General features: G+C 29.1%; 1 protein-coding gene across 1 annotated transcript in view; it reads left to right on the forward strand.

Annotated features, from left to right (window-relative positions):
* Positions 1–18,962, forward strand: part of LOC136071844 (protein O-GlcNAcase-like) — a 54,076-nt gene that overhangs the window by 34,237 nt on the left and 877 nt on the right. Inside the window, exons 9-14 of the mRNA XM_065797325.1 lie at positions 16,318–16,492; positions 16,577–16,665; positions 16,807–16,890; positions 17,116–17,195; positions 17,286–17,424; positions 17,514–17,660. Of these exons, the coding sequence (XP_065653397.1) occupies positions 16,318–16,492; positions 16,577–16,665; positions 16,807–16,890; positions 17,116–17,195; positions 17,286–17,424; positions 17,514–17,660 (714 nt within the window). The remainder of the gene's footprint in view (positions 1–16,317; positions 16,493–16,576; positions 16,666–16,806; positions 16,891–17,115; positions 17,196–17,285; positions 17,425–17,513; positions 17,661–18,962) is intronic.

Consider the following 18,962-nt stretch of genomic DNA (forward strand, 5'->3'; position numbering starts at 1 on the left):
AATAACAGAATGTGGCTGAATGAGAGACCTGAGGATTGGATAGAGAAACCGTTGCGCGATGCGAAAGTTTTGGTTTGGTGTGCCATTTCCTGCCGAAAAATCTACGGACCCTACTTTTTCGAAGGAACAGTAAATCAGCATAATTACCTGGATATGCTTAAAATTTTTTTCTGGCCTAAGCACTATAGAGTTGAGAGTCACAAAAAATACTACTTTCAACAAGATGGGGCTACTCCGCATACGGCTAATATGGTTCAAGAGTGGTTACAGAGTAAATTTGGGGAGAAATTCATTACCAAGCAACAATGGCCTCCACGAGGTTATCTTAAGTCTAAAGTTTATAAGCCATTACCGAAGACTTTGGATGATTTAAAAGAGAACATCACGAGAAAAATCCAAAAAATAAACACTTCGGCTTTGGAATCAACGTTTTTAAATTTTACAAAAAGATGTCATTTATTAATTGAAAAAAATGGAGGTCATATTGATAAAAAATAAAAAATAAATTCTTATCACTCAATTTCCTTTTAATTTATCTTTAAAATGGTGTATCGGACTTAATAATCCGATTTGATCTACAATTTTTATTTAATTTTAAAGTTTATACTTTTGATTAAATCAACCTGTATAATAAAATTTAATAATTTACTAATTTTTAATTTAAATAAAAAATTACTAAGTAATTTAATAACAATAAAAAAAGCCTAAAAATGCACAAATATGGTAAAAGGTTTTTTAGCAACAAATGAAGAGAGAAAAAAGAGTTTTTTTTTTTTTCCATTTAACTTTTATTGTTTACGAGCAACAATTTACACTACTCAAGTTTAAATTTTATAACCAAATTAATTTGTCATTAAATAATGATAAAAAGCATAAGTATATACAAATAATGAATAAATAAATAATAATAAATATGGTGATTTAAATAAAAAATATAAATATATGGTGATTTAAAGCCCCTGGCGGCAAAGGAAGACACTAAAAAAATCGAAATTTTTTTTTCCAATCTACTTCATATTATTCAGGAGCAACAAATTATCACTATCCAAAGTCAACATTTTTTCCATGATCTACCCTAATGTATATATATATATATATATATATATATATATATATATATATATATATATATATATATATATATATATATATATATATATATATATATGTATACATGATTTGAGTGTAGACATCGTGTATAAGAGTGTATGTTATATTAATAGGAAAACATCAAACAATATGTATTCTATTAATACAAATAATAGTATTTTGAGAAATTTTTGCTGGGTTATGGACACCAACATCATCAGCTCGTAAAATATTACAAAGTTTTTTGAACGTTAAAAAAACAATTTGATAAAAATTTTTTTAACTGACGTCAGCAGTTGAATGGCTTCTTTTTTCATTACACAAGAATTTAAAAAATGGAGTCCAAAATTTAGTTTTAACAAATTGCCCATTATCGAGATTAATTCCGCCATTCGATGGAAAATATTGGTGCCTCTGTATTTCGAGTGCTTCTCCTACTTTACGGTCGAATTTTTTTGTTTCAACTTTAAGAGTTTTAATTTTCTCCCAATTTATTTTTTCAGAGCAAAACTTGCTATGTGTTGCAATTGCTGACTGATGATGTTTGCCATCATTTAAACTTTTTTGGTGTTGTTGAATTCTTGTTTTAATTTGTAATTTTGTTTCTCCTACATATTTTTTCGAGCAATTGCATTCAACTAAATATGTACCAGGCTGGCTATTTAGGGGCAATCTAGATTTGTTTTTACATGTTAATATTGTTCTTAAATTAGGATTTGATTTAAAAACTACTCTATAGCCAACTTTTCTAAATATTTTCCTTAACTTTGGTGATAGTGAAGGTATCTACGGTAATGATACTGTTGGGAAAGCATTGTTCTCGGATTGAATTCTATTGTTCTTTACGTAGCGTTTTTTCCTAATTTGATTTGCAATACTTTTTAGTTGGCTTTCGGTGTACCCATTTTCATTAAAAACTTGAATAAGAAAGTTTATCTCATTTTTTAAATGTGTAACACTGCTTATGAAGTATGCTCTGTGAACATAACCTTTGAATATTGCGCATAAAATTTTGGGGTCGTGATTCGAGTGCGGTTTTATTTGAATTTTTGTAATGGCTTCTTTTCTGTAGACTTTAAACTCATACTTACCTTTGCTGTTATTTATTATTGTTATATCTAGGAAATTCAGAGTTTTGTTATGGTTTTCTGTCTCAATTGTGTATTGTATTGCAGGGTGTTGTTTATTTAAGATTATTTTGAATTTCTCTGCTTCTTGGATGTTTGAAAATCTAGCATGGCTATCATCGACGTATCTTTGCAATTTTGAAGGCATTTTCTTCGTGATGTTGCAGAAAAGATTCTGCCAATACAACCATGAATGAAAGACCAATAGATGTTTTCTTATTAATATATAATATATATATATTAATAAGAAAACATCAAACAATACCTTATATATATATATATATATATATATATATATATATATATATATATGTATCTTATTAATATATATATATATATATATATATATATATATATATATATATATAATATATATATATATATATATATATACATATATTTAGTGTTGACATCATGTATAAGAGTATATGTTATATTAGTAAGAAAACATCAATTAATATAAATTCTTTTAATACAATTAATAATTTATTATTAGAAATTTTCACTTGATTATGGTTACAAGCATCATCAGCTCGAAAAATTATGCAAAAAAATTTTTTGTATAGTATATATTTTTACAAAAATGTGAAAAACACAATCTTATACAAAAAAGTAAAACAAGTTACTGAAAAAGCTCGTGAAATGTTTCTGAAATCAAAAGAGAGATTATTTAAAAAGTTTAAAATTCTTCAAAACAAATTTCACATACAAAGAACGCTGTTTTAAACTTATGCGATGTCGATATTCCAAAAAACCAAAAAGATCTTAATCTTTGTCCACATTTTGTGCCTTTGTTGAAATATACACCTTATATGGATGTTATTACAACAACTGAGGCCTCAGCTTTAAAATTGGAATATAGCAACAAGATTGAAAATGCGCAGAATTTGAGAAAAAATGTTTTAAAAGAATTTAAAATGAGTAAAAAAATAAATCAAAATTTAACAAGAGAACAAAGAAAAGCTCTTATGGAAATTAAGAAAAACAAAATTATCGGTATATATCCGTTTGATAAGGGTAATGGTTTTAAGAATAGAACACGGTAAAGCTTTGGAAAAATTTGCGAACAAATTGACCTAATGAGAGTTTTAAATGAAGATCCCACATCTAGTTATGCTGTTAAAATTAAAACTTATCTCTCACAACTTAATAAAAAACAGCGATTTTCAAAAACGGAATATAATATATATTCAAGTGATCCCATCCGACCTTGTAGGTATGGTCTAAATGAAACTTGCAAACCCGAAAAATCCTATCCTATGAGAATAGTTATATCAACTATCAGCACTCCTAATTATGAAATATCAAACTACTTAGTAAAGAAAATACAACCTTAAACAAAAATCAAACATGTCTGAAAAATTCTTTTGATTGTATTGGTAAAGTAAATTTATGGTAGGTTGATAAAAATGAGGTCCAAGTTTCATTTGATGTAATAAACATGTATCCATCAATACCACTAATGGTAGCCACTTTAACTCTTATAGACCAATTAAATAAAGATGGTTCCTACAAATATTCCACCAAGCTTACTATATCTGAAGCAAGACAACTCATAGAGCTTTGTTTACACTGTTGTTATTTCCTGTGGTACAACGAAATCCATGAACTTGAGAATTCTGGTCCTATAGGTCTTTTATTCATGGTAGTACTTGCAGAATCATTTTTACAACATGAACAAAATGCTTTCAAAATCGCAATGGCGGTAAATCCTCCTCTTGACCTAAAATCCTATCAAAAATATGTCGACGATAGCCACTCTAGATTTTCCAACACTCAATAAGCAGAACAATTCCTAATTATCTTAAACAAACAACACCCTGCAATACAATATACGATTGAAACTGAAAGCGAAAATAGAACTCTAAACTTCCTCAATTTAACCATAATAAATAACAACCAAGGAAAATACAAATTTAAAGTTTACAGAAAGGAAGCCATAACTAATATCCAAATTAAACCTCACTCAAATCATGACCCTAAGATTCTAAACGCAATATTTAAAGGCTATGTTTACAGGGCTTATTCTATATACAGTAATTTATATATACAAGATGAGATTAATTTCCTTATTCAAATATTTAATAAAAATGGGTACAACATGTCAACTTAAATGGATTGCAAACTTAATTGGAAATAAATGGTCCATAAAAATCAACAAAATTCAATCAGACTTTCTTAACCTCCCTACTGTATTGTCACCATGGATACCATCACTATCCCTGAAACTAAAGAAAATATTTTGGAAAGCTGGATATAGAGTAATCTTCAAATCAAATCCAAATTTAAGAACATTACTAACTTCAAAAAGCAAAACTAAATTGCCACATAATAGTCAACCCGCAACTTATTTAATTAAATACAAATGCTCAAACCTAGGCGAAACTAAACTTCAAATAAGGACTCGAACTCAACAACATCTAAAAAGCTTAAATGAGGGGAAACATTATCAGTCTGCAATAGCTACCCATAATAAGTTTTGCTCACAAGAAATAAAGTGGAAAAACGTAAAAACAATCAACTCAAAACTCAAGTTGAAACAAAAAAATTTGATCAAAAAATGCGCGAAGCTCTTGAATAGAGGTACTAGTGTTCACCTTTAAATGGCTTTTAATTTAGAAAATAGGCAGTTTGTGAAAACTAAATTTTGGATTTTATACATTTTTACATAAGCAAGAAAGATGCCATTCAACTGCTGAAATCAGTTAATTTTAAACTGTTTCTAACATTACGAAAAAAAAAATTTTTGTATAATTTTTACATAATCCAGGAAAAGTTCAAACTTTTTTGTTTTATTTTATTCAACAAAGTAATCAAGTAGAATGAAAATGACGTAAAATTTTATATGTGTTGCTTTAACGATTTTTAATCAGAAGCAGAATATTTAGCAGAATATTGTATTTGATGCTTTAAATTATTTAACTTTTTATTTTATCAAGAAATATATTTCTTTTTGAGGTAGCAATAATTTTCATGTTGCAAGGTTTTGCAGCATATTTAAACTAAGTAGCTTTGCATTATGACTTTCAGTGAACCATGAAGGAAGTAGGACAATATTTCCTTTATATTGCAAAGTTACACATTAACAATGATCAAATTTAATTGATTTAAAAATCAATGAAAATTTCAATGTATTGAATATTATATTAATATATAATATGCAACTGAGATGTTTTTTGAATTAAAAACTTTTGGTAAATGTTTACTCAAGAAAATAAACTATATTCATCTTCTTGATAGATTTAGGTTAGGTGATAAAGTTTTAGGTGGTCTTCTCAAAACAATAGGTGGTGGTTGTGTGGAAGGACATTTTAAACATTTGTTTGAGAAATGTATTTGTATTTGTATGTATAAATTAAGAAAATGTGGTTTGTCAACCAAATATGGAGTATCTTTATCTTTTTTTATTTATTCCACAAATAAAATACAAGAAATACACTATAAAATTAGATAAATTACAACAAAGTTTAATTTTTTTAGCACTAGAGGCCTTTCAAAAAATCATCAGTAGTGGTGTTATTGTATTCATAATAAGAATTTTTTTTTAAAAAACAGAAAATGATAAATATTTATTGTAGCTGAAAGTAACTATGGTAATTTATTAGTCATAATTTTAACAGGAAATGTCAATTAATAAAGTATCATGTTTTTTGTTGTGCAAATGTTTTTCATATGATATTAAATTTTTTTTCATTTTTGAGCTCCAGAAATACAAAAACACAGAAAAAAGGTTCTTTAATGAAATTGTTCACACGCTGACAATTGTATACATGGGTGTCAAGCCCATCTGTTGATTGTCCATTTCTACAACTTGAAATATGTCCATTTGTCTTAAATTATTTGTTTTTTTTCAGTGAATGTAGCTTTCTTGTTACATGATAAGCATTTTAAATAGTATATTACATTCTTATTGTTACAAATAATATGGTTTTTTATGTGCCATATAGTGTCATTTGATGTTATAAATGTTTTGACTTATTGATGATAGAACTTACATGTTTTGCAATAATTATCTTTACATTTAGATAACCTGACTTGTTTATTGGTTAATTGAGTTTTTGCAGAAGTAAGTGTTCTTATTAAATTGGGTGGATGTTTAATGCAATTACTGGCTGGATATTAGAAAAACTTCCTTTACTCTTCTATTTGAAGGTAGATTTAGCAAAAGGTATGTTTCAGTGATATAAGGTTGACAATTCAGATTGCTGTAAAAAGTAGTTATTAGAGGACAGATTTTTTTAGGTTGGTTTTTTTTCCTTCTCAGAGTTGTGCATTGTGATATGCTTTTTCAATAACATTACTGGGATAATTACATTCTTTTAGCCATGTTTTTAGTTCTGCTAAAGCTTCTAAACTTAGCTTTGAGGTTCTGGATTGTAAAACATAAAAATTAATAAATTAAAGTTTACTCCTGAATTTATCATGGAATCAGCATCTTTTATTTTAAATAACAATAACTTTTTATTTAATAACCAAATGTTTCACCAAATTGCTGGAACAGCCATGAGTACAAACTTTGATCCAGGTTATGCTTGTCTCACAATCGGGTCATTAGAAGTAGCAAGACTTTTCTGACATAGAAGTTAATGACATTCAACAATTTTTATTATAGATATATAGATGATGGTTTCATAATGAAAATTAAATGAACCAAAACCAACAGACCTAAGCAAAAAATTTATAAAAGATAGTAACACTTATAATATTAATAATTTCTTAGATATATCAATCATTCTAGAAAAATTTATCTCATTTTATGGTGTAATTTTTTATAAATATTTTATTTCTGGAATAAAAGAAAAAGATAAAGATACTCCATATATTGTTTATTTGGTTGACAAACAACTTTTACTTTATATTTGTTATTAAAAATATTACAATTTTTCACTTGTAATATAAAATCACGTGTCAAACTTTTTTCATTTATAATTCATCAATTAAGACTCATCAGCATTTATGAAACAGTGTAAAATGAAAAAAGTTAAATAAGTGATTTTCTACTAATTTATTATTGCTCTTTTCGTTCCATAACATTGAGCACGCTATTTTGTAGAATACATTTAAAATTTTATGTGTGTGTGTGTGTGTGTATATATATATATATATATATATATATATATATATATATATATATATATATATATATATATATATATATATATATATATAAATACATATATACATACATACAGTTCCTGGCCACAATATTATGATCACCTACAATTTTTTTGTATTTTTAACTTCAAGGGTTTGTAAAAAGTATAAGAAAAGTACAATTGCAATATTAGTTATATTTTATTGATAAAACATGTTTCCTTAATAATAAAATAATTTTTCAAAACAAATATACACACATTTTAACAATTACTCTATTCGATTGCAAGTCATTAAAAAATATTAATATTTTGTCATTCCTCCTTTCAACAAAAGGAGGAATGGCTAAACTTTAATACAGTTTGTTGCTGCTGTCTTAATTTTTTCATTGTGGTGCCAATGATAGAGTAATTTTTCAATTAAATTCCTTTTGTTTGTTTTAATGTCAGGTCAGGTTATCCTGCTACTGGTAACATGTAACCCAGTACAATCTGCTTCATGTCCTACTGCCTTGTAGGATATACCTTTTTAGGCAAAGGCTAGGAGATGCCAACTCCGACTTAAATCACCCCCTGCCTTGGGGCTCTTGGTTGAGTAAAGGCTAGAGATGGTGTCTCGATAAAAATACTTATCTTGGGCAGATGTTAGATTCATCCGGCTACTGTCTTGTAGAAGGCCTTCTAGGCAAAGACTTAAGGGGTAAACAGATTCTATCTGTTGACCGGCCTCGCACCCCTTCTTCATCTATTAGGCTGACGCAGATGTATTTTTAATACATTGTTTCCAGTTTAGGATGTTGAATGCTGGATCTTCTTGAATCAATGCATTGGTTTTGCTTGTGTCTCTGTCTTTATGACTAGGCAACTCATTCTATTATCTCCTAACGAGGGTACAGCTCTAAAACTCAGTTTTATGGTTCTGAGGCCGGCTGGTAGTCAGGTTTCCTGAACTCTGTGGTAGCTCTCAGAGAGGCTGATTCCATCAACATCTGACAAATATCAAAGTATTAACAGTGCCATGTTGCGCATGGATGGTGTCCCTGTTTGTACTTTTGGTGTGCATTGCCGAGGCCACATTTGGAGCCCTTTGTTTCAGCTTAAGGTTTATTAATAGTAATGTGGCAATTGCTTGGGCTATTAAATGGTATTCTGAGTACTATCTATGCTTTGAGTCAAGTTCTTCCACAAATTTAAAAATTTGTGAAGTACCAAAACTACAATTACTGAAGTACAAAAAACTATAAAACACAAAAAACCATCATCATCACCAAGTTCTATAAACCTATCATTCACTCATATTCCTGGTCTTTGAAGTAACTTTTCTTCTGTTGAGTCTTATCTCTTACAAAGTTCACAAGACCTACTTGCTCTTTGTGAGACTAATTTGTGTTCAGCTGTCTCATCTTGCGATCTTAGTGTTGATGGTTATCTTCCTAGTCACATGCTTGGCCTGGGCATTTACATTCGTAAAAAAAATCACCCATTTGTCGGGAAACTAGGTTTGAATCCATAGGCTATTCTTTCATGTGCTTTCGTTTAGCACCACTTCACTCTATTGCCTTTCTCTTTGTTCTATATCGCTCTTCTTCATAACAAGACTGCACTCTTTTTGATGTTGTTTCTGATCATATTGACCAAGCCCTCTCTCTTTATCTATCAGCTAATATTGTTGTTGTCGGTGACTTTAATGCTCACCACTCTGAATGGCTTGGCTCTAGTGTCAGTGATTCTGCAGGCATTAAAGCCCACAACTTTTGCCTTTCTCAATCCCTAACTCAAATAGTTAACTTTCCAACTCGCTTTTCAGACAACCCGAATCATTTACCTTTTCTACTCGACTTATATCTTGTTTCTGATTCTAGTCAGTGCTCAGTTTCTCCACATTCACCCTTAGGTGCTTCTGATCACAGTTTGATCTCTCTAAAACTAATATCTCATTTTTCTTCATCACCTAAATCCCCTATTATCGTACCTCTTACAACTACCTTAAAGCTGACTGGGACTCTTTCCGTGATTTTCTTCTTGATGGCCCTTGGTTAGAAATCTTTTGTCTTTCTGTCGACAAATGTGCTTCTTACATAACTTCGTGGATTCAGGCTGGCATAGAATCTTTTGTTCCCTCTCAACAATTTCAGGTCAAGCCTCACTCTCCTCCATAGTTTTCCTCACACTGTGCTGCTGCAATTGCCAATCGAAACCGTTACTTCATTATCTATCAGCAAAACAATTCTCCAGAAAACAGACGACTGTTTATCACTGCTAGAAACCATTGTAAAAAGGTTTTGTCTAACGCCAAAGCCGCCTATTCTCAAGTCATGAAATCTCGTATCTCATCTCAAAAATTAGGCTCTCGTGACTTCTGGAGAATCTTTTATAGTATTAATAATAAGGGCAAATCTTTAATTTCACCTCTCTGGTATGGTTCGGACTTTGTCACCTCACCTAAAGACAAAGCTGAATTGTTTGCTAAAAGCTTTTTATCAACATCATCTCTTGATTCCACTAGTTGCGTTCTACCTGAAATTGCCAACAAACAGGTTGATCCATTGCTTGACATTCGTATCACTCCAGCTTCTGTATCTAAAGTGATTTCCTGGCTAGACTCTTCTACAGCTTGTGGCCCGGACAACATACCTGTTATTGTCTTGCAGAAGTGTTCTCCGGAGCTGTCACCTATACTCTCAAAACTATTCAACAAGTGCTTATCAGAGTCTTGTTTTCCAGCCTGCTGGAAAGCAGCATCTGTTATCCCTAACTTCAAAAATTCTGGAGAGCGATCTGATTCATCTAACTAACATCTCATCAGTCTTCTTCCTATCATAAGCAAGGTTTTTGAATCTTTAATTAACAAACACTTAATCTCTCATCTTGAATCTAATAACTTACTTTCTGACCATCAATATGGATTTCGATCTTCTCGTTCTACAGCTGATTTGCTAACAGTAATAACCAATAGGTTTTATCATGCATTAGATAAAGGTGAAGAGGTTAATGCCATTGCTCTTGACATTTCAAAAGCTTTTGATAAAGTTTGGCATGCTGGTCTTCTCCATAAGCTTTCTTCTAATGGTGTATCTGGCAACATCTTTAAGATTATTGAATCCTTTCTTTCCAATTGTAGTATAAAAGTTGTCCTCGATGGACAACACTCTTCTTCTTATTCTGTAACTTCAGGGGTTCCTCAAGGTTCTATCCTTGGCCCTATCCTTTTGTTAATTTACATTAACGATCTTCCAGATATTCTCACATCTAAGGTGGCATTGTTTGCTGATGATACTACCATTTATTCTTGTCGTGATAAACAGCCAACAATCTCTGATTGCTTGGAGGGCGCATTTGAGCGTGAAAAGGATCTCATTTCTGCTACAGCATGGGGCTCACAGTAACTGGTGAACTTCAAAACAGATAAAACTCAATTTTTTTCAGCCAATCGTTATCGCAATAAGTTAGTTCTTCCAATATTCATGAATGGTGATGTACTGGATGAGTCATCTACTCTTCATCTTCTTGGATTGACTCTTACTTCCCATCTTTCTTGGAAACCATATATCAAATCCGTTGTAAAATTAGCATCTGCTAAGGTTGCATTTCTTTATCGAGCTCAACACTTTCTTACTTCGGATTCTATTCTTTATCTCTATAAATCTCAAATCCGGCCTTGAATGGAATACTGTTGCCATATCTGGGGCGGATCTTCTAATGATGCCCTTTCTCTTTTAGACAAGGTGCAAAAATGCATTGTAAACATAGTTGGACCTGCTCTTGCAGTCAACCTCCAACCATTATCACATCATCATTATGTTGTTTCTCTTTCTCTTTTTTACAAATACTATAATGGGTACTGCTCTAAAGAACGAGCGTTTCTTGTGCCATCTACTAAAATTCATTCTCGTGTTACTCGTCATTCAATTAAGTCTCATCCTTTTTCTGTGACTGTTCCTAAGTGCTCCAAAAACTCTTATTTGTCTATTTTTTTTCCTCGAACATCAGCTCTTTGGAATTCGCTTCCTTCATCTTGCTTTACTGATTCATATAATTTGCAATTCTTTAAGTTGTCTGTAAATCGTTATCTTGCTCTTCAATCTTCATCGTTTTCTCTTCCAGTAACTTTCAACTCTAATTAGTGGTTGCTTGCAGCCTTGTTGGAAGCAAAGATGTTTACAAAAAAAAAAAAAAAAAAAAAAAAAAAAATTTGGAAGAGGTTTCCTTCTTGAGAATGTTCCATAAATTCTCAATCAGATTCAAATCAGGAGAGTTCCCACCATAACTTTAGTTGGATGTTTAATAGTTTTTACAATGCAATATGGATGATATTTTTCATTTGGTCTTCTTCGGACAAATGTGGCTTTGTCCAACAAGATCTCAAAAGTTGATTCGTCTGAAAAACACACCTGAAAAAGTCATCATAGTGTGGTTGTAAATAAGTTTACGTCAACATTTAAACAATTTTTTAACAGTATTTCATTCAAAATTGACAAACTTACATGTTCCCAATCTCCAATAATCATATACTTATGATTTTTTGCCCATTGCAATCTCTTTTTTATCATTGCTGGAGGTAGCCTTGCTTTTTTAGCCGGTTTGTGTGATTTTAAACCATCTTCAGCCAGACGTCTCTTCACTGTGCGCTCTGAAACTTGTGTTCCTCTTGAACAAGTTTTGTCAGGAAAAGGGATGACTTTTTTCTGTTTTCCAGACATACATCTCTTATAATTCTGTCTGTCCTGGGAGTGGTTTTACGTTTTGACCCACTCAATCCTTTCCTATTTGGAGAAAGAGTGATGTCATTTTTCATTTTGTGTTTGATTTTATTGACAAAAATTTGCGAAACTTTACACATTTTAGCAATTTCCCGTTGTGAATGTTCTGAATGGTGTAAAAGTGCTTTTACTTCTGAAATTTTGCTTAGACTTATGTCCTTACCTTTACCCATGTTTATTTTTTATTGAAAATTTCAATTACAACCTATTACACTAATAATGTTAATAAAATGGTACTATATATTAGTTCTTGCTATTTATAGTAACTTTATAAATTGTATTAAAAATATTAAAACACTTTTCAATCAAAAAAATGTTAAAATATAAAAAAAATGTGTGACCACGTTCTTTTTAAAATTGACAAAAATTCACATTGCTGACTTAAAACACACTTAACTTCACATTGGTCATGATTATAAAAAAATTTTCTTTTCTATTTTATTGATAGATGTCAGTATTCTATAATAAGTTAGTAATAATAATATACTCACCTTAAAAATACTTTGAAAACAAAATATGTGGAAAAACTGAGGTGATCATAATATTGTGGCCATATATATATATATATATATATATATATATATATATATATATATATATATATATATATATATATATATATATATATATATCTATATATATATATATATATATATATATGTATATATATATATATATATTAGGGATATGACTTTTTAATTTTTTTTCAAATAAAATGTTTCCTGTATCATAAATCGATGAACTTTTACCTAAAATCATGAAAAAAGGCCCAAATAGCTTTCTGCAGCAAAAAAAGGTCACCCCCAAAATAAAAATTTGATTTACCATTTTTATACATTCATTTTTGACCGATGTTTTAATCTTAAGCTTAATTCTCAGCTTAATTCTATTTATTTCATTATTTTGTTATGAATTTATAAATATAACGCCACACGTTACCATGGCAACGAAACGGCCGTGTGCCGGCAAATACTTGGAATTGTTATGTGATGACGTCATTGTGTTACCACGGTGATATAGACGACTGTAACAGACTGTAGAAGATTATAGAACTTAGTAGAACATTCTGGAAGCTCTAAATAATTATATAAGCGAGCTGCTGTCAGAGCTCAGTGTTGATAATGTGAATAGTTCTATGAAGTACTCTGCGTGTAACTGAGCTAATAAGGAACTACTGTAGCGAACTAAAGACGCTGTAAGTGTACGAAGTATAAGTAGTTGTAGCATTATCGTTAGGATACGGACTGGATTATCGAACTGTTATCAACATTGACTGGATTATCGAACTATAATTGGATTACTATACAGTTAAAGTATTTTATTAATTAAACGACTTTATTAAACGGATATTTACGCTCAGCTATCCGTAAAGTCGTAACAATATTATATGATGTCTCACAAGAAAAGTCATACCACAGTAACAAAGAACAAGAAGACTTGGACTAAAAATTTGGTGAGATTTCAAGAGTCACACAGAAGAAGAGGAAGCGTGGCTGTAGAAGAACATTCACTCGATGAAAAATCCAGAATACCACTTCAATTGCAGATCGTAGGAAGATACCAGTTTCTCGGAGCATATGTTAAAGGAAGAAAAGAACGAATAGACCAAATTTCTAAGGAAATTACAAAATTGTGGGACAATAAACTGAATTTTCCACGTGTGTCTGATCAAGTGATAAGAGCAAAGCTTATGAAGGTGCTGAAGGTCTATGATGAATGTGTCAAGCGTGGAAAATATGATGTTCTCAATGCATTATTTGACATCACGAAAGTGAATGGCCAGTGGTTATCCTCAGAAGGTAAACGTCTATACCACCTACAAAAAGAAAGTAAAGGACAGGTGGGGTACTCAACAGGACAAGTGGCAAGTAAAGAAACCATTCACCCTTCCAAGAGAAGGAAAGTCCAGTCTGGAACAGCAATACCTTCCACATCACAAGTCCTGTCTACCACAGACAGTGGTACTGAATCTGAAAACTGCAAAAGTAAGAGTGAAGATGATGAAGACGACGACGGTGATAAAGACGATGATGAGGACACTCAGAAAAAAACTAGAAAGCACTACAAAAGTAAATTTGCTGTAAGTATGGTTACATCAAGTGGAGTTTCCAGAAAGAAAGCTGCTAAAATATGCAATGTATTATCACAACAAGGTATTGATATTCCAACTCCAAGTCAATCAGCAATTTACAAGTCCATATTCAAAGAGGCAGGTAAATTAAAAAAAGAAATGATACAACAACTTAAAATGGAACAGTGGTCCTTACACTTTGACGGCAAACGAATAGATGCAATCAAGGTGATGCAAGACAATCAACGTGCAATCAAGGTGATGCAAGACCTGTATGCTTCCTGCAGAAAGAAAGACAAACTGCAACTTCGATTCATTCTAAGTAATAAGCGCTAGACTCTTTATGAGACGTGAGCATCATGTGACCCATGTACTAAACACAGTAGGCCTATAGACACAGACAGTTATGTATATTGTTGTACTAGACGCTTTGATACTGTTAATTTTGTAATACTTGTATAATTATATATCACATAATGTTTTTTGTTATATCACAGTACATGTTGCATAAATAAATAAAATAACAACAGGAGTATGACTCTTACAACATCTTCAGCCTTTAATATTCATTTACTGTACAAAAGTGTACCTATTGAAAATTCGATTTTTTGGTTTTGGGGTGACCTTTTTTCAAAATATGTCAAAATGAAACATCTATTCGTTCTTTTTACATAAAAGTTCATTGAATTACGATACAGGCCTAGTAGGTTGCAAAAAAGTCATATCCCTAATATATATATATATATATATATATATATATATACAGGCCTTGTTACGAGATTTCGCTGCGTAGCGAAAACGCGTAGCGCATTTCTAAGTAACTCAACTCAGCAAATATATTTTGCATCGTTAGAAGTTATATTGCGTCACTAGCGTCTTTTCATGTACCGCATTGTAATTAAAGTTATTTTATTAACGCGTTAAAAATCATACAAACAGTTTGTTTTTTTCTCACTATGACAAAAGTTACAAATAAAATCTAAGTTCTTATTAAAAAAATCATTTTTATTATTTTTTTTCAAATATCAACTAAATTTTATTTTGAAAAAAATATTTTTTTCATGAAACGTAAAATATTTGTTTATTTTCTTATGATTTTATATTTGGTTTTTGGTTATTTTATTAACTGTTAATACATTTTTTCTTATTTAATTTGTGAACTCTTTTTAATAATGTTTTTAAACAATAAAGTTTTTTTTTGTTATTTATCAGTTACCGATAACATATTCGTGATCATAATTTATTTTCGTAAATTAAATGAACGTCATTAAAACTTTACGTTATTGAATTAACAAAAAACATAATATCTTATTAATAAAATATTTACATCAAAATAAATCGTGCATTTTTTAAACTTATTATGACTAAAAATAATTTTTATATTTAAAAGGAATTTATATATTTAATTCCTTAAGATAAAACTTAAAACACTTTTTTTTTTTAACTAATTTTTAATAGCAAAAAAAAAATTATGAAACAAACTGTTTCTTTAACAAAAAAATCTATTAATTTACAATTGCGGTTAAATGCTTTTACTTACTTTTACTTTTACTAAATACTTTTACTTACTATTTCTTCTGAATAAACGTCACGTTAACGGTAATCAAAAGATAATTTAAATATTCTAAAAGTTTTTGCGTAGCGCAAAACTGCTGAACGCGTAGGCAAATCGCCTTTTCGCAAGCAAAATGCGAGCTGCGTAGCGCTTCTTAACAAGGCCTGATATATATATATATATATATATATATATATTTATATATAGTATAATATAATATAACAAATAAATATAAATTTTATTTATTTAAAATAATAAAATGGCCATATATATATATATATATATATATATATATATATATATATATATATATATTATATATATATATATATATATATATATTTATATATAGTATAATATAGTATAACAAATAAATATAAATTTTATTTATTTAAAATAATAAAATGGCCATATATATATATATATATATATATATATATATATATATATATATATATATATATATATATATATATATTTATATATAGTATAATATAATATAACAAATAAATATAAATTTTATTTATTTAAAATAATAAAATTGATTTGTATTAGATTAGAATTCCTTAATGAATAATATTTTAATAAATTTGTTTTATATTAATCAATGGATATATTTTAGGTTCATGAATGGAATCAACGTGCACATTTTTTTCAAGAAAATTGCAATGCAGTTGCAGATATGTTTGCAAAGTTTAATAACATACCAAATAGACGTATACTTCAGCAGTTGTATCCATACATATATGATCTTAAAGAGACTGTTAATAATCTTTCCTCTTTTGTAAAATGGCTTGGTGTGTTTGGCACTTTTTTTTTTATTTAGTATTGCTTTTTGCTTATATGCAAAATCTTAAATGTAAAATTTTGATTCTGAAAAGGTTCTGAAAAAAGAAAAAATAGCGGAAAATTTTTTCCTGAAAATCCTGAAGCTTGGTTTTTTCGAGGTGGAATCACAGAAGAAATGCAGGTAGTTTTATACAATTTTCAATAATAAAATTCTAATAAAATTGTTTTAGTAAATAGAGTTGGGTAATAACTTTCGTCTTTGTATCATTAAGATTTAATTAAGTAAATATTAAAAATGTTTTAACATGACATTATGCTTAAGAGATTGGTTCCAAACCCAAAAGAAGAAAAACTGGAATCACGATACATAGTTCAAACTATACGACCATATCTCCAACATGATAAAGTAAAATGTTTGTTTAATGTTATTTAGTAATTTTTTATTTACTATCTCTATTGGTTATCTTATTTGAAACATTTGTAAGATGAGGTGTGCTGTATGTTTAGTGGATATAATTTTAAAGACGAATGAAGTATTTGTGTGGTGAATCACCTAGATATAACTATCGTTCAAGATTTTTTTATGATAAGTTTCCTCCTAAATTTAAAAATATTTTTTTTTTAATAAAAGGTTGGATTGTACAAACTTTGTCTGCACCAATGTGATTTTCCAAATGCTTTTGTAACATACCCAGATTTACCTGGAGACAGGTTTGATATTTTAAAAATTTTTATGTTGCCATTTTTAAACAATGATATGAATCTAAATTTAAACCTAATTTTTGTTTTACACACTGGCAGTGAGCTCGGTGCATTTTTGGAATTTTCACCAGAAAACGTATTTGTGATTGAAATTGATGATGTCATATGTGGGTATGGAGCTCTCAGTGAAGATGCAAGTTTATTTTACAAAAATATAACCAATAAATGGCTCCCTTCAGTACGTTTGAATAAATTATTAAATTGTTGCCTGGTTTATATTTTTAATGTTAATATTTTGATTTACTAACCAGTTGTCATTTATTAAAGATACATGAAAGATATAAAGCACAAAATAATCCCATCACATGGTCTATTGAAGATGAAGCAATTAATCGACTGTTCCATCCACACGATGTATCTCCAACTCTTCTCAACAACTATCCAGCTCTTCTTACAATTAAAATGAGCAACAAGGTAATTAAAATATAATTTTTAAATACAGTTTTTTTAAATAATTACAGTTATAAATACAAACTACTCATTCTTTAATAATGATATTACCTTAATACCTCAGCATCATCTGTAAACAATTAACATCTTGATTTACTATTGTAGACATTATAGTATTTATATTAGTTGCAGTTTAATTTCAGAATTATTTTTTTATTATGATGTTGTTATAGCTTTAAAAATTGCTTTTTTTAAATGATTTGAGTTCGAAACATTTGGACTTCTAAATGTTTCTATAGGAGACATTTGAAAGTTATAATAAAAATTTTAATTTCAACTAAACCTAGCAGTGCACATAAAACATGTTTTTGATGTGGGAAAAAAAAGTTTTTCTTTTAATTTTTTTTTAGCTAAAACAGAGATCTGTTTCAATTTATAGAATTAATAATATTTAAAAAAATATGCAAAAAATAAGTTTTTTATACTAAGAATCAACTTCAGAAAAAAAAAAAAAAAGATTTCAGAAGCTGTGGTTTCTATTTTTTTCTGTTTCTGATTGATCATCAAAAATAAATTGCAACAACACCAACTGCCTTCAAGACTATGAAGGACTATGACTTTACTATCTAAAAAAGGTTATTTCTTCCTAGGTCAAAACTTTTAAAATAATGATAGTTAAAATGAATCATGCTCTGCTCTATCATGTTCTGTTCTTGCACTGAAATTAGTTTTTTTTTTGGTTGTTGATCAACACAGTCAAACATCAGGGTTTTTAACTAATTTTAAATTCACTTGAAACATTCATAGCAAAACTAACTGAAATGTGGAGAAAAAAAATTCAGCTGAAAGAAGCCTAAAAAAATTAAAAGCTTGTTTTGAAATGGAGGTTTTAAAGCAACAAAAAATTACATACATTGGTTGGTCACGCGATTTCTCTGGATAAATATTGATGCCTTTTGAATAGCTAACTAATTCATCAACAAGTCTTATGAATCAGACTAACAGTGTTTTTTTAAAATATATAGACCTTGAATTGTAAAGAACTCATTTTGTTTTACAAAATATAAATCTAATTACTTAATTTTTGTTTCGTAATTTTTCAAATTATTAATTAGCATCTATTATTTATTTTTTATTAATTAGCATTAGAACTATAAGTTTATAAATTTCAATGAAAAAATCAATTGCATATAAGTTTACCCTGATAAATTCTTATTGATTCCGAGTATTAATTCTTAAGTGCACTTGAATCAAGATTATTGGACGACAGTTTAATTTTTTTTTTAGTTTTAATAAAAATCTTATTTAAAATAAATAAAACCAACA

Source organism: Hydra vulgaris, chromosome 05 (genome assembly GCF_038396675.1).
Source record: "Hydra vulgaris chromosome 05, alternate assembly HydraT2T_AEP".
Classification (NCBI taxonomy): Eukaryota; Metazoa; Cnidaria; class Hydrozoa; order Anthoathecata; family Hydridae; genus Hydra; species Hydra vulgaris.